The following is a 22,500-nucleotide window of genomic DNA, read 5'->3' on the forward strand; positions in this document are numbered from 1 at the left end:
CGAATTGACGGTTCCATTAACCGATGTTATGCGACTGAAACGCCATTTCCTCCTCTCGTGATAATCCTTCCAAAAATCATGGCGACGGATGTTGGTAGGTTTATTAATATCCCAGCCACTGCACTAGCCATTATTACTAATGGAAGGAGACGTATATGTGTGTTATCCAAGCATTAATGGTAAGGAAAGACACTTATACTTGAGAGCGGCACATATGAGGTGTTTCTCCCTCATTTCTGCTTCAAGGTTTTGATTGTGGCATTTCTTTGAGGTTTAGAATCCAGTATTCATGTAATTATTTTGTTTTTCATGAATGTAATAAAGAACTCTGTCTCGTATTCTGTCCAAACAAACCGCATCATCTACGTCAGGTGACTGTAAATGCGCAAAAACTGTTTCCATTGCAGTTTTGCGAAATAGCTCTTTTTCGAATTGCCTGAAAAACCTCCTCATGCGAGCGGGAAAACTTTTTTTGCGATGAATGGGAGTTTTGGCGAAATTGACGTGTTTCCATTGGGCGTAATTCAATTCGCAATTTTCATTTGTGCAATTTGAAGGGTAATGGAAACGCGGCTAGTCTCACTTAGAGTGTCATAAACTGCCAATTACGTTGATAATGAGTGTGTGTGATGTAGACACGTACCTTTCTCATACACTTCCTTCAGCACGCCTCTCTTGATGAGCTCTTCTCTGCTCTGACGCGTCGACATCTTCCTCTCCAGCACTGCGAAGCATTCACAAAACCACTCACACTAACGTTTGAATGTTTTTCAAAGAGTCTCTTCTGCTCACCAAGGCTGCTTTTATATGATCAAAAATACAGTAAACATATTATTACAATTTACAATAACTGTTTTCTATTGGCGCTTTTCCACTGCATGGTACGGTACGGCTCGGTTCGGTACGGCACGCTTATGGCGCATTTCCACTGCATGGTACGGTACGGTACGGCTCGCTTCGGCTCGCTTTAAATGGTACCACCTCTGTTGAGGTTCCAAGCGTACCGTACCGGTACTAAAATGTGACGTGAAAACACTGAAGATCACTGATTGGTCAGACAGAATCGTCACTACCAGCGTCATTGTATTTGCGACACGAGACCATGCACGAGACAAACCCGCTAGATTTAAATAGCCAGTAGACAACAGCCAACGCTGTAGTGTCTTGCAGTTAAAAAGTTTCTTGTAAACTGTTTCTTGCAGTCAGGGGCGGCGCCGGATAATTTTTAACGCATGTGCTGAGGGCACACACACACATATGTGTGTGTGTATATATATATATATATATATATATATATATATATATATATATATATATATATTATTATTAATAAATGAGCAAAACTTGGCCACAAAATATTTAATATTCAATTATTTTAATGATCACAATTAAAGTTTTAATTTTATTAAATTGAACAAGCGCAAAATTCAGCATTCAATCAAATATTCAAAAAGACTTAATAATAATAATGTTATTTCTCTCTATAGGCGCGTTTACTACGAATATGGCGATCGTCAACTTCATCTTTGCCAGACACTGACAGAAAACACTATTTTATAAATAAAAATCACTGCACGCGTCCCTGGATTTACAAACGCACATCTTGCTTGTTGCACGCACATTACGTCGAAATAACGAGATATTATGTTGAAATAACATTATTATTAAGTCTTTTTGAATATTTGATTGAATGCTGAATTTTGCGCTTGTTCAATTTAATAAAATTAGGCCTATATATAGCCTATATATATATACTATTAATAAATGAGGCCATAAACCTTGGCCACAAAATATTTAATATTCAATTATTTTAATGATCACAATTAAAGTTTTAATTTTATTAAAACGCGTGCACTGATTTTTATTTATAAAATAGTGTTTTCTGTCAGTGTCTGTCTGTGCATGGCAAAGATGAAGTTGACGATCGCCATATTCGTAGTAAACGCGCCTATAGAGAGAAATGCACATAGGCCTAATGGATTACATAAGAGAGTAGCCTATTTCTTTTTGTTTTGAATTATTTCGTTTAAAGACATTTCAAGCTTTGTGTATTTGAGGATGAGATGCGCTCCAGTTAACGTACAATGCAAGTGACCGCTCGGGCGCCTCAATGATTAAATTGTCTATTTTGCATCTTATTCAATCCAGGCAATTGTTTGATGAAAAAATTATTAAAATTAAGATACAATTTATACAAAACGAAATTCACTTTAAAGAAATGCTTTCTACAAAACAAAACTTAATGAAGTGGTCAAAATTATGTCTGACTCGCTCCATGTCTCTCTACTCGTGCTGTTCACTTTTCATCAACATTATAGGCAGATGGAAAAAAAATAACATAACATTAACTAAATGCGCTTTTTTAATGGCAGTTACACATTAGGCCTAGACTTTCTATTTGTAAAGATTGCTGCACATTCATTTAATTCTGAATTTTGCATACACAAGTTGAAAGGCATTTGTTCAAATCAAGTTCACGGATAATTGTGCGTGCATTTATTAATCATTATGATACTAAAATCATAAAGTAGGCTATGCTATGTACAAAAAATCAGATGAGCCCAGAATATGAACGCAACGTTTAATTACACGTTAAGAATTTTCCTTCCATATAGGAAACCATTATAAGAACGTTTAATTTAAAAACATCCACATGCCGAGAATCAAGAGCACCATCCCCTGTGTTGTGCGTTTGAAATGTGGCGCGTTTACGATGATGTCATGGCAGTAGAGGCGGCAACTATAACGATCAGTCCCACCCATTTTGAAGCGGTACTAACTGCAATGGAAAAGCAACCGAGCTAAAGCGAACCGAACCGTGCCGTACCGAGTCGAGTCGTACCACGCAGTGGAAAAGCGAAGCGAGCCGAACCGTTCCGCGCCGAGTCGAACCGTACCGAGCCGAACCGTGCCGTACCATGCAGTGGAAAAGCGCCATATGTGAATATACAGTAAAGTGTCATTTATTCCTGTGATCAAAGCTGCATTTTCAGCATCATTACTCCAGTGTCACATGATCCTTTTCTTATTATTACCAATGTTGTATACAATTGAGCTGCTTCATATTTTTGTGCAAATTCTGATAACTACCATCGAAATGTTTGAAGTAAATAAGAAAAAAAGGAAATTGATACTTGAATTCAGCAAGGATGTATTAAAGGTGCAGTGTGTAACCTTTTCACTCTACTAAAGCATAAAAATACCATAATATACCATATATTGAGGAAACATGCCGAGTTCACACTCGTTTCTCTGAAAAACACTTCTACAGCCAGTTATTTTACTTTGAAATGTGTGTTTCCAGGCTGGAATGTGTGTTATTGTTTTGGTCTGTGATACTGCATGTTGCGTGTCTCAAACAGGCGACCCGAGTGAGTGTCGAGTCTGAGGAGGCGGGAGAAACGACGATCTCTGATATTTTGAATTCGACTGCAGTTCCTATTCCCACCACTAGTCATTCTTACAGACTGCACCTTTAAATTTATCAAAAGTGACAATAAAGACATTTATAATGTTACAAAAGATTGTGTTTCAAATAAATGCTGTTCTTTTGAACGTCAAAGAATCCTGAAAAATAAAATGTATCACGGTTTTCACAAAAACATTAAGCAGCAACATTTATTTTTAATCAAGTAAACGCAGGGTTGGTGAGCATAAGAGACATCTTTCAACAACAATAAAAAATGAATGATTCCACACGTTTGAGCGCTAGTGTATAAACGAACACATCTTCGGGCATGAGACGAACCTGCAGACGTCTGTTTGAACTTGTCGCTCTTTTTCTTCCTCCATTTCCAGGGTTTGAAGAGTCGCCCTAGACTGGCCAGTTTGCTCCGTCTGCGGATGGGCGGTGTGTGTGTCCCGGGAACCAGCGAATCCGAGCGCATCGCCGCCAGACGCTCCGCACCCTCTGCTGAACACACACACACAAACACACGCTTTAAGGGATTCCAGGACTTTCAGAAGCGCTACTCTTTTGGTTTTCAAGGACTGAGATCTCACTTCTCAAACAATTTCTTTATTATCTTTTCAATTATAAAAAAAAAGGTAAGTAGATACATAAAAATAAACTAATAAAACAAAATGGTACAAATAATAAAGTGTAGGAGATGCAATGACTGTGGAAACTTTAACCATTTTTTAACCAAACCACCTTTTATCGCTTTCCTTATTCAAACTGATTTATTTCCATGAAAATATGATTGACCTGAAGAATGAAAGCTGTAACATTAGATATTTATATGAGTAATATTTCACACTCATAACCATGTGAAATGGCTCTATAACTGTATCAGACGGACTGCAGCGTTCATTTTGTGTGAAAAGATTGTTTTACCAATAAAATGAAACACTAATTTTACTTATATTGTCTTTCAATAATTCAAGCACTTTTCTGAAATATGTCTGTTCTCAAGGGGTTTCAGGACTTACATTTCCAAAAAGTAAAGTTCAAGCACTTTAAGCACTTTGTGCGAACCCTGTCAAAGATGTCTAAGATACCGTATGTCAACAGAACAACTTTTATGGTGCTTTTTAAGAGTAAAAATAACCACTTTCATTGCATGAAAAAAATAAATAAAAAAATCTTGCGTTCAATAAAGTAGAAACCTCCACAAGTGTAAAACAACATGAGGACGAGTAAATCAAGACAACTTTCAGTTTTGGGTGAATTATTCCCTTAACAAGTCAATCTACAAACCAAATCTATAAAACGCAGGATCACACTCACAATTTCCAGAAGATGCAATTAGAAAGTCAAGCTCATAAATCAAGTAAACGAGCCAAAAGAATTTAGATGGTTTAGAGAGTAAGTGAATAATTGCGTAATAAATGTCACGGCCAAATACCTTTAGGATCAAGCAATTGGAAAAACTCATGCAACTATCTTCAGGATTTTCCCCCTTCTTCCCAGTTTGAGTCACACGTATAGGATTACGCTGAAGTTTTCAGACCTTTTTTATTACCTTTTCCATTAGGTAACTCAAATAAAATAGGTTAAAGAACATTAATTTTCTTAGATGAAGGGGGAGACGACTGTCTCCCTTATAAAATATGTAAATACATATATAATCACGATTATAATTTTCAGCATCATTACTCCAGTCTTCAGTGTCACATGATCCTTTAGAAATCCTTTAGAAATCATTCAAATATCATTCAAATATGATGATTTGCGGCTCTTTAATTTTAAAATTCAGAAAATTATTAATTTTTTCAATTTTTAATTTTAATTAAATTTTACACTTTTTTTACATAACTGTTCAAGATCGATAGCAATGATAAATGTTTCATTGCTATCAATCTTGAAAACAGTTATGTAAAAAAAAGTTTTAAAATTAAATTTAAATTGAAAATTTGAAAATTGAAAAAATTAATAATTTTCTGATTAATAGACAGTTCAAAAGAACAGCATTTATTTGAAATAAATGCCATTAAAATGTCTTTACGGTCACTTTTGACCCATTTAATACATCCTTGCTGAATAAAGTATTCATTTATTTTATATAATTTTTGGATGAGCAGAAGAGACTTCTTTTAAAAACATAAAAAATTGTACCGATCCCAAAATTATGAACGACAGTGTTATATATAAATATAAAAAGTATATATAAATAGAAGTTATATAAAAGCTAAATTCACAAAACAAAAATGGCTCCTGCACTGAAATCACTGGAAACTTCCTCTGGGAAAACTGGAAGCATTCTGGATGCGTTCTCCACCGGCTGTCGGTGACGGCGCGGTAAAAATAGGCTTCAGCCGCATTACAACAGGCAGAAGGTAAAAGGAAAGAATGATGCTTGTTTCTCCAGAAGGGTTTTACTGCTGAACATTCACTTCAGCTCCACATCTGAGCGATGAATGTGGGTCATCACGCATAACCAACAAGAACATAAAACAACAGACAAAAACAACAACAATAAAACGTGGATTTTTTGTTTTAAAGGTTCAATGCCAGCATATTAGCTCACACTTGACATTCTTATGTTGGTGGCATAGTGTAATAACGTAAGAAATTATCAATACTGAGAAAAAAAATATATATATATACAGTATATACTACATATTTAAATGCTGCACACTATATCAAAGCATCATCAGGGTAACATGTGACACTAAAATAATGCAATAAACATGAAACCCTTGTACTTTACTTATTACAAAAAATGATATTTTTAAAGGTCCCGTATTATGCCCCTTTTCACAAGATGTAAAATAAGTCTCTGATGTCCCCAGAGTGTGTATGTGAAGTTTGAGCTCAAAATACCCAACAGATCATTTTTTACAGCATGTTTAAATTGACATTTTTTGGGGCTCAAAAAAACGAGCTGTTTCAGTGTGTGCCCTTTAAATGCAAATGAGCTGCTGCTGGACGACCCAGGGGGCGGAGCTTCATGAGCTCGCGCTCAGTCTCTCAGGACAATTTCATCTCACGGAATGATGATAATATCAGAAACTCTCAGTAACGGCGTTCATTTCGAGTCGGACAATAATGCCTAGAGTCAGAGTGCTGTATAGAGATGAAACAGGTATGGTTTAGTAGTTTAATTACGGTTATTATAACGTATTTGTCATCTGCTTGTAGGCTATGTATCCATTATTTATTAATAGCCTACAAGTCTGCTGTCTGAATGATGATCAAACATGTACTGATGAGTTTAATAAAGTTTATTGTACATCACACAAAAGATGAAGCGTCAGTTTTACTTCAGAAAATCACGGTAAGAGCTGAGTAAACACAGTAACGTTAGCCTAAGTTAGCCTAAGTTATAAGAAGTGCGCAAGTAGCCAGTAGAGTTGAGGGAGCATTCCTGTGGGCGGAGGTTAGTCAAGAAACGGTTCTAGTGACATCATTAAAGAAGGAAGTAGAGGGGTGTAGTCCAATCGAGCCGTTTTTTGTAGTCAACTTCTGTTAAATAAAATATCTCGCTTGGCATTGAACTTTGAGCTTTATAATTTTACAGATATTATTTATGCTCTAACAGCAACATTACACACTAACTAAAGTTTGAAACATGGGATCACGTAGAACGGGACCTTTAATATAAAATGTTTAATTATACCTAATTCTTACATTTATTATATAAAATGTTAAAATTCTTTATTATATTATATTTAGTATTTAATTAAATTATTTTACATATTAAATATATATCTGTATGTCTATATATATATATTATAAAATGTATATTTAATGATGCATCACATCCTGTTGTTCACTGTAAATCACAGGGTGACTCATATTTTCTACTTACTAAAAAAAACAACTAATGTTAATGATATTTTACCGCAAAAGTGTGTGTTTTGTGTTGTTGAACATAACTGTGACTTTTTCCGTCCAAAACCCATACAGTATTTTACCTTAAACTTGTTAAATCCATTATAATGTTCCACTGCGTATGGTCAGGTGACCAATTAAAGGTGCACTGTGTAATATTTAGTAGGATCTGTTAACAGGAATGCAATATCATACACATAACTATGTTTTCAGTGGCGTATAAAGACCTTACTTAATGAACCGATATGTTTTTGCATTTCGTTTGCATTTCTGTATACACCACGGGTCCGTACATTGAAATGGCCATTTTGTGCCGACATGTTTCTACAGTGGCCCTGAACGGACAAACGCGTTTCGTCACTGTTGTTCTTCGTGTAAAGAAGCTATAGCTAAAGTCAGCGAATAAAACACTGACACAATGATGAACAAGTAACAATAATATCCGCAATAACATCGTTTTACTGAATAATTAAGTAAACCTAATTTCTTAATTTATCTTTGTAAAGAAACCTCATTGTTTAACTGCTACTCTCTGCTGTCTCAGACGACGACATCACTTCCTGTCGGCCAGCGTAACTTCTGTTGGGTGCACTTCACAACCTCACCACTAGATGTGTAAAATGTACACACTGCACCTTTAAAGGGCCTTTGCTGTGCATTGAATTTTTTGTTGTTTTACAGTGAATTAAGGTAATATGTATTGCAGTACCTACTGTTGGTAGTTAACAGATGAGATTGTCAAAAGTGCAAGGAATTAAAATTATAAACTTAATCGGGAGAAATCTAAACATGTGAGCGCAGCACACACAAAGACTCAGTTCATACTGTGATAAAGATTCAATGTGTGGAGGTTTTATATTTATAACATTTGATGATATAGTTAAGCAACATCACACAACCAAGAGTGCTGTTTCTCATCTCACAGTAACACTGAGTCATGTTTCATTACTGAATGATTCAGCGTTTTGAACGAATCGGTTGAGTGAAATATTCAATGACTCACTCATTAAGACGTTCAGCTATCGCCACCTACTGGCGGTTCAGTTTCATATCATTTTTCCCCCAACATTTCTTTTTTGTATATTAAAAAAAATAGATTTAAGACAATCTCATAACATTATTTAATGCAGTTGTATTTTTTTTCAGTGGTGGGGGGGTTTGTGTGATAGACTACAGGCTCTGTACTAAATTTAACAATTATTTATTAAACATTAAATATTTAATTTAAATATCAATTTATAATTGATAAATAACCGTTGCAATGTGCAATTTTAACAAACTATACAAATATTTAAAAATATTTGTGCTAAAAAGTGCAAAACAACAACAACTGAATTTTAACAAACACTATACAAACTATGATATGAAACCGAAATCGCGATTCTCAGATCCACGATTGTGTCACAGTGTGAGAAGGCAGAATCGCGACACTTCCAACTCCCAGAGTTATCCTTCCCGTCCAGATCCAATGCTACCACATCTTTAAATTACTATTGGGAAATTCCAGCGTTATGGACGTGACATTTGCAGTCAAAACTTGAAATATAAAATCTCAGAAAACGCATTTAATACCAATATATTGAAACGTCTGTTCCATACTCCCTTAATAAAGGAGTCCAGACAATATCAGTTTATATTTAATATGAGGGAAATACACATGCGTTACAGACGTGACACAAAAAAATCTTTAACTTTTAGGTGGCAAAATATATTTTTGTAATTCTATGAATTACACTGCGCAAACCAAAAGTAATACTATCCACCGGATGAAGAAGGGTTGGCTCTCCACAGAACGTTTTACAAACTATTTTTCGTGTTCGCATTTATGAGGAAAAAACAATGTTACGGACATGACTGCTCTGAAAGCGGCACTAAAAGACTGCTTTAAAACTTTCACAGAGACCTCAAATAGGCATTTAAAACAACAAATATTAAGGATTGGCATATCAAGTAAAATAATATTCGATGATTGTTTGAAAATCGTCTCCCCAACATGCTCACCGGTAAGATGGCGTTCGCTCAAATCCCGCTCCGACATTAAATTTCTCTGCACTGTAGGCTATAGGCCTACGTGTTGTAACCCAGTCATTAAAGAAAACTATTTAGTTTCATATTTATGTTTAAATAAAATATTTTTTTTTTTAAATTTCATCTATGTTGATTATATGAAAAGTGAAAAGCATGAGTAAGATCATAAGATGTGCAGTAAATCGGGAGACGAGTGGGCAGACATGATTTTGACCACTTCATTTAGTTTGTTTTTGTAGAAAGCCTTTCTTTAAAGTGAATTTCGTTTTGTATTAATTGTATCTTCATTTTTTAATCAATGTTTCATCAACCAATTGCCTGGATTTAATCAATAAGAAATAAATATAGCAGGCAATATAATCAGGACACACAGCTTTTAGGTGCGGTTTAGGTCCCTTACATGTTACATGAACGCGTCACCACCGCTCAATAGTTAATATTGTTCTTTGGTGTTCAGTTTATACAGGTTTTTCAAATGTTATTTAATAAAAATATCTTTTTTTTTTCTCAAAATAATGGCGTAATAAAGTGCGTAATGGCGTTTTCACACCTGAAAGTCCGCACCAAAGTTCATGTTTTGATACATTTTATAAATTCGGTAAGTTTTGGTTTGGTTTCACATTGCAATTATGCGAGTGCACTAAAGAACATTACTTGACACACTTGCGTCCTGTCGTCATCATCTATGTGGGCTGCATCTTGACATTGATTGGTTTGTAAACGGACGTGCGTCTAAAAAAAAAAAACTTTGACAGGAATGAGTGAACAGACACATATCGTTGCCACTATACTGTTATTATTACGACATTACGACCTGCAGTGTCGACTATACTCAAGGCTAGTTCACATTCGCCAAATGAACGTCCTCGTTGTGCGAACATTTTATCGTCGCCGGCAGGAAAGGAGGAGAAGAGCGAGCAATCCTGTGGGAATCACCGGAACCTCCTGTAAACGGTCTGAAAGTCCAAACCACACGTTCACACTAGAAACGAACCAAACCTTTGCTCAGTTTGATCCGGACCGAGACTACCTCTTTTCTTCTGACTAAATTTGGTCTGTTTGCTCCGGATTGTGGTCCAGGGGAGGGTTCACACCTGTAATTTTGATTCGGATCAAACTGAAAAGTCCGAAAATCCAGACCAAACAAGGTAGGTGTGAAAGGGCCCTAAGACCCAACATCTACTGCAGTACTGGAGTGCCTCAGGGCTCGGTGCTGGGACCGCTTCTCTTCTCCATCTACATGACATCACTAGGATCTGTCATTCAGAAACATGTTTTTTCCCATCACTGCTTTGCTGATGACACACAACTCTACCTCTCATTCCAGACAGATGATCCGATGGGAGCTGATCGCATCTCAGCCTGTCTGACAGACACCATAACCTTCAACTAAACCTAGTCTCAGCCAACCCAACATTACATCACAATTTCTCCATTCAGCTATATGTTCATCATCCATTACTCCATAACAGGAACCATGGAGTTGTGAACAGTTAAACTTCACAGACCACATTGCTAAAACTACCCAGTCCTGAAGATTTACCGTATACAACATTAAAAAAGATCCAGCTCTTCCTATCGGAGCTACACAACTCCTCTTCCAAGCTCTTGTTCTCTCCAGACTGGACTACTGTAATGCTCTCTCCTTCCAGCATCTGTCAAACCTCTGCAACTGATCCAGATGTTGCGCTCGTGTCTTCATCGAGCCGAAGAGAGCACACGTCACTCCTCTCCTCATAAACTTGCACTGGTTTCCAGTTGTCAAATTAAAGGTGCAATTTGGAATATTTGGAATAAGCCAAAGGTATTACTGAATACTGAGCATATACTTTTTACTCAAATATATAAATACACTTATGGTATATTGCCTGTATGTTTCGAAGACGCTCGTAACGAATTTGTAATGTAGGGGAGAGCGGGGCACAACGTAACGCGGGGCTAGTTGTAACACACAAGCTAGCATGATGAAACTTGGTGTATTTACTAGTTGCCATAGCAACACTATATAGAGAAAAAATTGCGCCCAAATGAAATTTGTTTTGGAAGATATCCATATACATTTATTAAACCATAGCAAAAGTAAATTTCTTAAGTTAATTTTTAATCTCTATTTTTTTAGTTTATTTAAAAGTAGACAAATCTGATATTATTTTAATCTCCAATATGTTATTTAACGTTTGATATAGTTCTTTAATGCTTCGCTAACTAGCAGAAGACACTAGCAGGGTTTAAAACCCAGTTGTGCAGGTGGGGCATGTTGTCACAGAAATATGCTATTCTATTCTTTTATGAATTCTATTGAGAAAACAAAAGAAAAAGATGAATATTATGCTCAGAAAATTACTAATTATTAATGTTTTGAACTATGTTGTATAGCTGTGTTTTCCCGTGTTCGTAGTCAAAACTCAAAAATTAGTTTATATTTAAGTATTAAAAAATGGCATTATTTTATGTGAAAAAGTTAATAATTGTATTTTATTGAGAAAATATTTTAGATTGTCTTGTATGTTTGATTAGATCAGATAACATTTTAAGCTGTCATGTTACTATGTACCCCACCTATGGGGCATGTTGTCACATTTCACTTCCATTCTTTCGGGGTATATCAAGAAAAAAGTCTGTACTGTATTAATAAAACAAAACCACATAATTGTACTAGACATGTGGGAAATGTGGGAAAAAATAAATACCCTAGATTTACACAAACAGAAAGTCAAAAGCGTTACTTTGTGCCCCGCTCTCCCCTACTTGTAACACAAATAAAGTACACTTTAAAGCTACACTGTGTAATATTTTAAGTTGATTTTTAGCAAAAAACACTTTGTTCTTTCAAAATAATACGTTCTCATTAATGTGTAATCACTTCAACCAACTAATTAAGTATTCTCGTAAGCGTAGAATCTGCCATTTAGAATACATACGAGCGAGTCGCTGTAATGGCGGCAGCCATGTTGCGCCTCCATCTTGAAAATACAGTAGCCAAAGAGGGACATACCTGGAAATTCAAGCTTCGCCTTTCGCGTTTCTACACTCAGTGGCACTGTGACGAATGCGAGGGCAGGGTCGGCGCCAGGACATATGGAACGAGGGGGCCTCGTTGTGTCACTGGGGGGGCATACCTCTCCCACCCTCAATAATAATAATACACCCACTTTTAATTAAAACAACAACAACCTCTATAAATCCATGATTGCTTGAATGATCAAGCACGTTAGGTGTTTTAGACGAATACAGATTATGAATAAAGAGTAGAAGTTGACTGAAAAAAAAAAAATACTTAACGAGCTGCTAGTGACGTAATTTATTTAATCGCCTGTCGCAAGTGAAAATGCAAAGTTGCAAAGCTGATTTTATTCTAGTAAAACTAAATTAATTTACAAAAAGAAAAAATATATAGGCTATATATATATTTTTTTTTTTAAATAGGCCTATATATATCGTCGCTGTCGGGCGGAATCCTCGTATCTCTCAGGAAATTAAAAAAACGGCATATTTTTTTAGTTATTAAACATTGTATCGTTAAAGTTGGTGTTATACCTTATATTGCTATCCTATACTGTTGTGTACCAACATTAACACAACATTTCCCCAAAATCATGTTTAATCGATATGAGTGATGCATGCAATACCAAAATACTAGGCTGTCTAAAATAGGCGGAAATTAATCTGCATGCAAACAAAGTCAGCGGTCGCGTTGAGCCTTTTGACAAGAGAAAAGGCTTCAGTAGTTAACCAAAGCTAACGACTGGTTACATACATCTTCCTAAACTCCATTTTAAAGGTTTAAGAGCTATAAGTGAAGCAGAACAAAAAACGATGAGCTGACTAACGTTAGGCTGTCTAATAGGCGGAAATTAGACCAGTAGACCTACCTTTTTTCTCCCATAAATAAAAACCTTGCTACTTGGGGTATTTTACATGCACAGTGCCAACTTCGAGTCAGTAAAATAATAAAAACAATAATTTAATGCTGGTATCCAAAACATTTAATTCAATTCAAGTATTATTAGATACATTTTAAAACTTCAATGCACACGTATTATAAGCCTAGTAATAATAAGCCTAGTAATAAGTAGACATTTAAAATACATCAATAACTGATATCATAGTTTAACACAGATAAAATCAGAGTTAAGGCTTGCTTTACGTGTTGCTCGACGAGGACTTCTTAATCGTTGTGACTTTTCAATCCTGAGGAGACAAAATGCCGCGAGCCTCCCGCCCGCCGCGTAGTGAGGAAGAGGTGGAGTTATGAGGATTCTCAGACAGTTAAGTGTCCAATGGAGTTAAGAGATTTGCTCTCAAGCTATTTTCAACACTTTAGATTGGTTAATAATTTGTAAAAATAACAGTACCACGTGGGGACTGACCAATAGCATCAATTTGTGAAAAAATATGAAATTGACCAAATTTGGACATACAAGGTTTCCACCCGACAGGCGACAGCGACAATGTAGTTAATTATATGTCAGGAATAAGAGGGCACAGTGGAACCGTCACCATGCCTGTTGCTGAGTCTCAACGGATGAAATCGCGCTCCGAGGCATGGTGGTGTGCTGACCAGGGGTGCGTTTCCCGAAAGCATCGTTGGCCAACTATGGTCGCAAGTTCCGTCGTTACCAATAGAGTTCAATGGACATTGCGATGAACTTGCGACCATAGTTGGCCAACGATGCTTTCGGGAAACGCACCCCAGAGGTGAGGGGGCACAGTAACCTAGGTGGCCGGGCCAGGCCCCCTGGGGCCCCCTCGTGGCGCCGACCCTGTGCGAGGGGGAGATTACTCGCGACTGCCGGCAGATTTGAATTAATACGGCCACCGTAGGAGTTAAAACGCCCTCGGAATGGGAGGGGTTAGAAAGTAATATTCAGTTGGTAGTCATAAACAATTTCACCGCTAGATGGGAGAAAATCCTACACAGTGTAGCTTTAATATGATCACTAATCAAGCATGTAATTAAAACTCGATCCATTAATACTAAACACTTTATTTTATCTTCTCTTCTACTCTATAGCGATTTAATAATAAATAAAAATAAATAAAAACATACTGCCTTAGACTAAACTGGGAAGGGTCACAACACTTACATAATGTTGTCTCCTCCTCATTTGTAAGTCACTTTGGATAAAAGCATCTGCTAAATAATTAAATGTATATATATATATATCATGGGGGAGATAAATACTACGGATGTCAATGAGGCCTCAACATTCTTCAAAATATCTTCCTTAGTGTTTAACAGAAGAAAGAAAGGATTCAGTGTGTGGATGAACTGTCCCTTTAACTAGTTATGGATAAACAGGCCAACATAAACAAGATTAAAAAACTGTTTTGGCCCGTTATACGCGGTATCATCACCATCATCACTCACCGTCCCGGATGTCGTTCCCGCGGCTGCAGTTACTGCAGATGTGCTTGATATGACCGGAGATCACAAACGGAGTGTTGTTGTTACCGGGGGCGGTGGGCTGCCGTAGCCTGACCAGGTTAAAGGCTCTCCGTTTGCGCGGTTTCTCCGCGGACGACGACGATGATGATAATGATGAAGAAGATGATGCGTCCTCCTGTAACCGAGATGTGATCCAGGTCCCGTGCGCTCCCGTGAATGCGGGACCCGCCATGACGGATCCGTGTCTATCGGTCACACCCCGGGATGGTGCGGACACCGAACGGAAGAGCGCGTGCATTACCGATCATGCCGAGCCGCGCAAACCGTCCAGTGCGCGAGACCACACGCGCAAAAACCGTTGGCCCACCTGAGTATGAGCGCGCGCGCGCGTGTGTGTATGTACACACATACACCAGCTGATGTAAGACACTTTACTAATTCGGTGTTTTCTTCAATATATCACACCTTTAACATCCCGGTAATCCTTCGGCAACGCTCGTGATCTCCGCGCGAATGACAGCGACTGGCGCAGATTTGTTTATCATAAGCGGGCGATGGATGCGCCTCTCGGCAGCATCACTTCAAATTCATCAACGTGACGCAATGCCGTGAAGTCCACGTAAAAATACGCGGACTGGAATCAACCGTTAACGGGAGCAAATTCACGGATGCTACTACGGCGAGAACCTGTCTTATAAATATTAATGAGCCAGCGTGACGTTCGGCCAGCAGGCACACCTGATTGGACCGTTGTTAAGTGGGCTACAATGCTGAAGGCTTGGCTCATTAATATTAAGATGCCATGTTGGTAGGACTTAAACAGCCTTTAACATCCAAATCTATTTTTTATTAGTGATTAACTATATTTATTTATATTGTATCTCTTCTATCACAGTTTTTTTGTTACCAAGCAGCGTGACATGAGAGCTAAGCCTTCGCCATAGTGTTATTTACTCCGGTCACACAGTCCTTTCCGAGAGAATCCAGACCGGATCTACCGGAAGACCCCGCCTACGTCACCGTGTTTTGAATGGTGTCTGAAACCTGTACTAAAATAAAAATAATAACGGTAAGCATTTCCCCCAATATTGTCTGTGATTTACCTATTGCTAAATGCAGCTTATCTATTGGTCAGAGAAATTATGTAGATTTAACGAAAATCCCTGTATTTCCCTATTATACATACCATAAAGATATTTATTAGACAGGTTGTGTTGTTAGCCTATCTATTGACAGATTATTTTTCTTTCCTCAAAAGAAAAATTGATAGTAAAATCGTAAAAAAAAAAAAAAAAAAAGATTAAACTAAGTTAACAAATTATTAATATAAATAAATACATTTAAATTAAACCAATACAGTACCATAGTGAGTAGAAAATAATAATATAAAACAATAGAAGTTAAGTATTAAATATTCTCCAAATAATATTCACACATATTTATAATCTACATTTTTCACAGTATAAAGAGGGTCTGCTATAGGAAATTCTGGAAAATGTAGAGTAAAAAAATGAGTAAACAAATAAATAATTGAAAATAATATATAAATAAATAATCTAACAGTACAGTTCAAAAATCAAATATTTTCCAAATAATATTTTACACACATATTCTAATAAAAGCTGCATTTTTCGTTCCTGGCACGAGGATGAGCGTCTGAAAGAGTGAAAACTCCAGCGTTAGAAAACTAAGAAATACAGAGGAAATATTGTCATCATCACACGCTTGCTGAAATCTGTGCAGATGTTTGATCAGCTGAGCTTTTCATTGTGTGTCTGCTCCACTAAACTGACCCCAGAACAGATGCAGTGCTGAGAACATGTGCAGATGAAATATCATCTAGGATAAATCAAAGCATGACTGGCATGATGACTGGCATGAATGCTCTCTGTCTCAGAGTCTCCAGCAGATGGCAGCGTGTGAGAGAGCATCAAGCCCTGTCGTTTCAAGCTTTAATCATGTTTGAAAATGTGTATTTGTGTGTGTGCCTTTGTCACAAACCAGCTGTGCAGTTAATATGTGTGTGTGAATGAGGTGAATCTCATGATGCAACCCCTAATTAACTAAATAAAGACATGAAAACATCTGGTGGGAATATGCATTAAAAAACAACAAAAAAAAACACCTTCATTGCCTTTATGCAAAATAATATATTACCTTTTTCGATATGCAACCTGGACACATTTCCAATATATTTACCCGATTACCTAATAGCTATATATTCCTGGAAAAGAGGCTTCATTTACAGATGAACGCTGATTTAACCAGTAAAAGACGAATGATGGTCATGATTCTCTGAATAGCAGAACGAGTGTTTTGTAACTCATCCTTCTGCAGTTTGACTCGTCACATAGACAAATGCATTCGTTTAATCCATTCTGTTATGCAACTGTGTCCCTTTAACACACACACACACACACACACACACACACACACACACACACACACACACACACACACACACACACACACACACACACAGCGGTAATACATCTGACATCTAACACTTTTCAGTGATTGGCTTATTCTGAGCTGAATTCTCACCATTACACACAGAAACACACATATTGTGTTTTCATGTTTTATGGGGACTTTCCACAGACGTAATGGTTTTTATACTGTCCAAAACTGTATATTCTGTCCCCTTACACTAAACCTAAACCTACCCATCACACACACACACACACACACACACACACACACACACACACACACACACACACACACACACACACACACACACACACACACACACACACACACACACACACACACAGAAACACACACGCTAACCCGACCCCTAAACCTACCCATCACACACGCACACACACACACACACACACACAGCCTGCAGGCGATGTGTGTGTGAGTATCAGATGAGTGTGTGTTGTGTCTGGCCTCACAGTATATTGATCTCTCAGCTCATTCAACCACGAGAACAGCAGTGAAATACACTTCAGCAGAGTTGATATGGGTGACACTCTACAGTCACGTCTCACTGTTAACATTACTTCATATATTAACTAACAGTGCGAAATATATTTTTACAACATTTACAGTAATAATCATTGTTAATGTTTAAATTGTTAAAAAAATATATTAAAAACATGCACACAACAAAATAACTAAAATTGAAAAAACTTAAATGAAAATATCCTAAAAAAAGAATAATTCAATATAGCCTATTAACAAATACTATAGTATATAAATAATACTTCACAAAAGAACACTGAGCAACTGGACGTGTTCATGATTTTCAAACTTTAATCTTTTAAAAAGTAGTAAATTTAAGTTTGTAAAATGCAACAAAAAAAGGAAATGATCTATGAAACAAAGTTTGAATGCAGTGGTTTGATCTGAATGAAGTGCAGAAGTTGAACTGAACGAACACTAAGCTGAATGTGTGAGGAGCATCAGCACAGATCAGCCCTGAAAACACTAATGCGATGAAACAGCTTCCACCTCTCAGTCACACACACACACACACTTACTGACTCTTCCTGACAGGATAACAGCCTGTAGGTCACAGACGTCCATCACTGCTCCAGGATCAGCTCATACACACACGTGACGTCACAATAACAAGCTATAAAAACATGCACTTTCAAAAAGTAATTAGTCCAGCATCACGATCACGATCACTGTACAATCACAGTCAGATTTCCTTTTTTTTTATACGTGTTGCATTGGTGATCCCGATCCAACACATTTTAAAAAGCAGCTGCAAGTGCTACGACGAGTTTGACAGTGTGAGCAGTGTTGGGGAAAGTTACTTTTAAAAGTAATGCATTACAATATTGCATTACTCCCCCCCAAAAAGTAACTAATTGCGTTACTTAGTTACATTTTATAAAAAGTAATGCGTTACGTTACTTTTGCGTTACTTTTTCTCAGCTGGGCTGGGCTTGCTTGTTTGTTTTTTAATAACAAGAAAAAAAGTTCTATTTTTGGCAAATGTAAAGGCCCTTTCACACCAAAAGTGAAGTGAATAATCCTCAGGCTGAGGGAAATGCATGTTTCCTCCTGTACAGTAGAGGGCGCCACTCAAACTAACCTTTCAGACATTCTGGATTACAGAACAATAGGAGACAGGAGAAGAAATTCAACACTCTTATTTCTAAATCTAATCTAAAGTCATTTTTGCTTATTAGTATGGTTGAATTAGATCTTGAAGGTCAGCAGCAAAGACATTGGTTAATAAAGTGAGATTAAATACATAAAGTATATTTGTGTAATTTAATATAGTTCATTATAAAAGTTTTGCGTAAAATTCTGAGATTGTATTTTACTGTTTTTATTCATTCGTGCAAGTGAGATGAGCAAATGCACGTTCACATTTAGTCTAGAACTACAATAACCATCATGTTTACACACACACGCACACACACACACACACACATACACAACACCACCTCACTTTATTTCTCTCAACATGGGGACAGGAGAACTGTCAGTCAATAAATGTGAAAAAGTAACTTGGATATTTTGTTGTAAATTAAAAAAGTAATGCGTTACTTACTTGAAAAAGTAATCTGATTACATAACTCAAGTTACTTGTAATGAGTTACAAAGTTGTCCCATGACAATTAACTGATAAAAATGATTCTGTGGTGAAGTAAATGCTACAGAAAAAACAAATGTAATTTCCACATGAAAATGTTAGTTCAGGCAAGAATAAAAAAAAACGAAGTAAATTCTATACAAGTACTAAAATTAAGCGTGTAGAAATTAAAGCGTAAATCTCAACGATATAAAATTAAGTAAAACCTACTCAGTTTTTCTAATACTGGTGTTCCCATCATGCACTGGGGCATGAATAATTAATAAGGTTGATTTTTTCACTGTTTTCCAGCTGTATTTACACCGTTTTATCAGTGCTTTTGTTGTTAGGTTTAGTAACTTGCCATTTTATGACATTTGGATTCATTTTCTACTCAAAATGACACAAAAACAATCGAATGTTACCGTCATTGTATACTGTGTACCAAGTATTTAATTCAGTGTTATATTGTCTAAGTAAAAAGATAATTATGTTAAATTTACTAAACTTAGTTAAGTAGATGTTACTTAATTCTATATGTGACATAAATAAATTAATTGTAATTAAGTAGTATTTACTTAAATACTTCAATTAAAAGTCAAATGAATGTTAAGTACAATAGTAAGTAGATTTTACTTGAGAATAACAGGTAAGTTGTACAGAACAGTAGCAGTAAAATTTATGTAAAATTGTTTTTAAAAAAGTATTTTTTCAGTGAAGCTGTTGTTCACCTATAAGGCACAATGTTTGCACGTGTTTTTCTGACAGTGTAAAGTCATGCAGGTTTGCAGTGAGGTGAGGATGAACACAAGATCTGAAACACAATGCTGCTGATATAAAGCCTGTCATTAATCTTTACCGCTCACGTCACGACTCCCTCAGCCTCTTTAAGATGAGCGCATTGAACTGTGTGACTCACCGGCGCACATGAAGACAGTGCTGAGTGTGTGTGTGTGTGTTTCCCCTTCAGAAAGAAACATCTGCATCTCTGAATGAACACACCTCTGGATCAGCTTTACCAAAACATTCTTTATAGTACTTTGGAATTTACCATGTAACTATATGGATATGGAAATCATTCAGTACCATGGTAATACCATGTTTTTAGGCATGCACCATGGTAATATTGGGATCTTTTGAAGTAGCTTGGAGTAATATGTAAATATAGTAGCACATGTGTGTTTGGTACCTTGTCAAAGTTCATATCTATGGTATTCTCTATTATATTTGGTCTGTCTGACCGCTTAGTACCATAGTATTATTTTTTGGACACTGTACCATGGTAATCTTTGTAATACTCTGGAGTGGCATGTAAATAGTACAGTATGTATATGGTAATATTCAGTGCCATGGTAATATTGGAATTTGTTTAAAGTATTTTGGAATAAATACTCTAAAGAACATGGTATATATCAATGCACCATGTTTTTTAAACATAATTATATACCATGGCATTTTTTTTAAAGATGTTTGGAGTACTATCTAAATATAATTGCATATGTACTATATGGTATTCATTGGTAATACTACATCAAAGTTCATATACCATGTTATTTTTAAGTACTGTGATATTTAGTCGTTTATATCTTGATATATACGTAAATATAATAGCATATGTGTATTTGTTAAATATAATACCATGTTTTTTGCTCATGTTCCATTTTTTTAAATACTTTGGGGTAAATACTCTAAATAACATGGTAAATATATGTTTTATTTGTTGTATATACCATTATATATACCATAGTATAGTTTGGAGTACTATGTAAATGTGATGCCATGTATATGGTACTCATTAGTACCATATCAAAATGTATATACCATGGTATTCCTTAAGTAAATACTGTGATATTTGGTCATGTCTATATGTTGATCACTATTTTTGGACACTACTATGATAAAAGCATGTGTTTTTGGACACGTACCATGGTAATATTGGGATTATTTGAAGTATTCGTAAGTAAATACTCTAAACAACATGGTATATGCAAATGTACCATGGTATTTTTGAAGTAGCTTGGAGTAATATGTAAATATTATGCACATGTATATTTGGTATTAATGGTAATTCCATGTTTGTTTGTTTTTTGCACATGTACCATGGTAATACTGGAATTTTTTCTTATGAGTACTTATGAGGAAATACTCTAAATAACATAGTATATAAGAGCACCGTGTTTTATTTTTTGACTTGTGTATTATGGTATTATTAAAAAAATAGCTTGGAGTACTATGTAGTAAATGGCATGTGTAGGCTATATGGTAATCATATTGTACCATATCAAAGAGCATTTACCATGGTTTTCTTTATTTGGTCTGGTCTTGATCACTATTTCTGGTAAAAGGCAAGCACGTGTTTTCAGACATGCACTGATATCATGACATTCTTTAACTGGAGTGCCATCCAATATGATCATGGTAATCATTCTATTCCATCAATCGCATGGTATATTACCACAGTACAGTAGTGAACGCGCACACTCACCTGTCTGTAATGTGTAGGACAGCCTGGTTTCGTTGAGGTACGGTGTGTCGCTCTTGGATCGGGCTCTTCTGATGGGCCGCCGGTCCACATCGTCCTGCTCGGGTGCCGTCGCCATCAGAGCCGCGGGACCCCCGGTGAAGCCCCGGTAACGGTAGAGACACGGGAGAGCGCGAGCAGGGGGAGGGATGGAGACTCCTCCTCGCTCCGTTAACAGATCAACCGACACGACACACGCGAGACACAAGCGCACGGACCGTCAATCGCATCCCGCCCTGATGCAGCACACGGATGAACGGAAACATCCAAATCCCGCTGCCGTATACCGTTTCTAACCGGAATGACGTGGTCCGCACGGAGAATCTGCACTGATGCGGCGGAGAGCGGATTTTCCGCGTGCGCGTCCCTCATTCACGCGTTACTACACACGCGCTAGCTCTCATGACACATGCATGTAGATGTAGTATAAACACCGGTAAAACGGCACCGATCTCCGTGCAGCTGTGACATCATCAGTACCGATCGATGATCCGGAGCACTTCACCTGTCAACGGTTCAGAGCTGACTCATTCTAGAAATGCACACGATTGTACCATGCGAACTGTAATAATAATAATACAGAAATGTAACAGGGTCATTCCTGGTATTCGGTGCCTTCTAGACATCATAAAAAAAATGTAGAAAATCAAACTCTTCTGTTTTGTGTTTTTGGTCAAAAAAATTTTTTGGTCAAGCTCAGGTAAATAAATTTATCCATTTATTAATCAAATTCAATCAAATTGTAC

The 22,500-nt window shown here is 36.7% G+C and overlaps 1 protein-coding gene across 4 annotated transcripts in view; it reads right to left on the bottom strand.

Annotated features, from left to right (window-relative positions):
• Positions 1-21,889, bottom strand: part of phactr1 (phosphatase and actin regulator 1) — a 36,201-nt gene extending 14,312 nt beyond the window's left edge. Inside the window, exons 1-3 of one of the 4 annotated variants that reach the window (XM_084431743.1) lie at positions 21,719-21,889; positions 3,749-3,913; positions 644-724 (exon numbers count right to left, since the gene is read on the bottom strand). In XM_084431743.1, coding sequence (XP_084287869.1) covers positions 644-724; positions 3,749-3,913; positions 21,719-21,833 — 361 coding nt within the window. In that variant the 5' untranslated portion in view covers positions 21,834-21,889. Of the gene's footprint in view, positions 1-643; positions 725-3,748; positions 3,914-14,675; positions 15,296-21,718 lie in introns of those variants that run through there. The other 3 variants (XM_084431740.1, XM_084431742.1, XM_084431741.1) reach the window with 3 other exon arrangements.
• Between the last annotated feature and the right edge of the window lie 611 nt (positions 21,890-22,500).

This window comes from Rutilus rutilus (assembly GCF_951802725.1).
Source record: "Rutilus rutilus genome assembly, chromosome: 15".
NCBI lineage: Eukaryota > Metazoa > Chordata > Actinopteri > Cypriniformes > Leuciscidae > Rutilus > Rutilus rutilus.